This window comes from Neltuma alba, unplaced genomic scaffold (assembly GCF_004799145.2).
Source record: "Neltuma alba isolate B1F8T4 unplaced genomic scaffold, ASM479914v2 tig00003559_pilon, whole genome shotgun sequence".
NCBI lineage: Eukaryota > Viridiplantae > Streptophyta > Magnoliopsida > Fabales > Fabaceae > Neltuma > Neltuma alba.
Window position 1 is genome coordinate 115,606 of NW_021633333.1, and position 2,619 is coordinate 118,224.

Below are 2,619 nucleotides of genomic sequence, written 5' to 3' on the forward strand. Positions count from 1 at the left end.
TTCTTCTTCTTGTTGCTTTCAGACCATGTGCTTCCTCTCTCTTCTGCTTCTGGAGATTGTCCATATTCCTTTGACTGTGGAAATCTGGGCAAGCTCAGTTTCCCTTTCACCACTCCAAAACACAACAAGTGTGGAATATTGGCCATTCGAGGTTTTGAAGACCCTTATCCCAACAAAATTAAAACTGTCCAGTTCAGTGGAAAGGAGTTTCAAGTGAGGAGTGTTGATCGCTTTCATAAAATTAGAGTTATCCTCAGAGACACAGCTTTACAAAATTATTTGGAAAAAGATGACTGCCATGCCTTGTGCTGCAATATTACTCTTCCACCCAGCTCAGCGTTGGGTTCCTTTGACATCCCAAGTATAACCATGTACAAATGTAATAGTTTTCTCGATCACGGGCTTTCAAAGCAGTTCTTGAACTATACAGGATGTGTTAAGAGTAATAATGAGACCATCTTTTTCGAAACGCAAGATCAAGACGATCCTCCACTTTCTTTAGCAACATATTCAAGGGTTCAGCTTCCAGTGAATAAGCTGGCTTTCTCTGCCGATCCCTTTACATTCATAGCCCCTGAATTCATTGTTAGCATTCAACTCTCTCAAGACTGTTTTCGATGTTTTGATCACAATAAAGGCCTATGCCATATCAACAGCACCGAAGGATTTTATTGTTCCAAATTTAAAGATATGCATATTAACTATAAACGTAACTCTGCTTATTTCATTTTCTTTCTGTTCTAATCTAATGAGCCCCAATACTAATTAGTCCATTTAATTTTTGCCGCTGAATCCTGATAACTACTCGAGATGATCAGGAAAAAGATGGCCTTTGATGCTGGGATTGATCATAGGTAATTTACTTCATATTTTCTGTTTTCATTTTCAGCTATCTGCTTTCCAAGATAATTATTTAGAAGCCTGTATTACTACATATATTACTATAGGTTGTTATCAAGTTGTAAAATGTATTCACATTATGAGGTTCCCAAGAAACGATAAGCAGAATCTTCAGGTGAAAATTCTAGGCCAACATTCCGTTTTCAAAAGGCAGAGATTTAAGAATTGATTTTGGACAGGTAGTTTTGGGGTCATTGTACTAGCGTTGGTGCTCCTTTTCTGGCACCACAAACAAAAACAGAAACATGTCAGGCTACGATCAGCGAGTCAATACCCAAATGATGCAGATCCAGATAGTGGCAGAGTCTTCTTCGGAGTCCCAATCTTCTCCTACGTGGAGCTTCAAGGGGCAACCAAGAACTTTGACTCCTCCAACAAACTTGGAGATGGAGGATTCGGCTCTGTTTACTATGGTCATCTTATGAATCACTCTCATTTGTTTTAGTGTAATCTTGTATTTTGCTTCATAAAGTTTTGAACTTTAAGCTATTTCATTTTATTTATAGGGAAGTTTCAAGATGGGCGTGAAGTTGCAGTGAAACACTTATTCAACCACAACTACAAGCCAGTGGAACAGTTCATGACCGAAGTTGAGATCCTCACTCGCCTACCTCATAGAAATCTTGTCTGCCTCTATGGCTGCACTTCACGTCAGAGCCATGAGCTCCTTCTTGTCTATAAATACATCCCAAATGGCACCCTTGCCAGTCACCTACGTGGCAGCTCAACAAATCCTGCATTGCTGACATGGCCTATTCGAATCAAAATCGCTATAGAGACTACCAGTGCTTTGGCTTACCTTCATGCTTCCAGCATCATCCACCGTAATGCAAAACCGACAACATTCTCCTTGACAAGAATTTTTGTGTTAAGGTTGCAAGTTTTGGACTATCTAGATTGTTCCCAGATAATGTGTCATATGTTTCAACAGCACCACAAGGAACACCAGGCTATATTGATCCCCAGTATCACTTTTGCTTTAGGCTAACAAACAAAAGTGATGTGTATATTTTTGGGGTTGTGCTTATAGAGTTGGTATCTTCAATGGTAGCAGTTGATATGGGAAGGAACAGAGATGAGATTACACTGGGGAGTCTTGCAGTTCGGAAGACTCAAAGGAATATAATGAATTTGAGGATCTGGTGGATCTTTGGGGATTGAGAAGGATAATGAGGTGAAGAAAAAGGTGGTTGCAATGGGAGAATTGACATTTCAATGTTTGCAGATAGATAAGGAGACGAGGCCCTCCATTGATGAGGTTTTAGAGATTTTAATGAAAATTGAGAATGGGAACAAAGAAGACAAGAATGCGGGGGGAAATGGTGATGGTGGTGAAAGTTCAAAAAATAAAGCAGATATACATGCAAGACCAGTGACTTCACTAAGCTTTGATCAGGCAAAGTTGCTCAAGTCAGCAACTTCACAAAACGATGCGATTGAGAGATGGGGAAAGGGAGAAGTTGATCAGGCAAAGTTGTTTAGCATCTAATCTCTAAGCTTGTCTATAATTCATGGTCCCTGGTCCATGTTTTGCTGCATTGGAAGCATCGTTGCATGTTATTCCTCATCCTTACCCTTTCAAGCCAAGAATTAAGTGATTGACCATGAATATTTATATTAAACATGAACACAGTACAAAATTTTTGTATTCATGCTACTATTCAACATTTTAAATTATCTTTCTTTCAGCTTTACACATCAAAATTTACGCAGTGTTTG

The 2,619-nt window shown here is 39.2% G+C and overlaps 1 protein-coding gene across 1 annotated transcript; it reads left to right on the top strand.

The window, feature by feature from the left end:
• Positions 1-369: 369 nt before the first annotated feature.
• On the top strand, positions 370-2,389 carry LOC114741893 (LEAF RUST 10 DISEASE-RESISTANCE LOCUS RECEPTOR-LIKE PROTEIN KINASE-like 1.1). The gene is made up of 5 exons (XM_028930145.1): positions 370-610; positions 1,080-1,313; positions 1,407-1,724; positions 1,832-2,001; positions 2,126-2,389. Exons 1-5 carry the CDS (start codon positions 370-372, stop codon positions 2,387-2,389), a joined length of 1,227 nt encoding a protein of 408 aa, XP_028785978.1.
• The last annotated feature ends 230 nt before the right edge of the window (positions 2,390-2,619 follow it).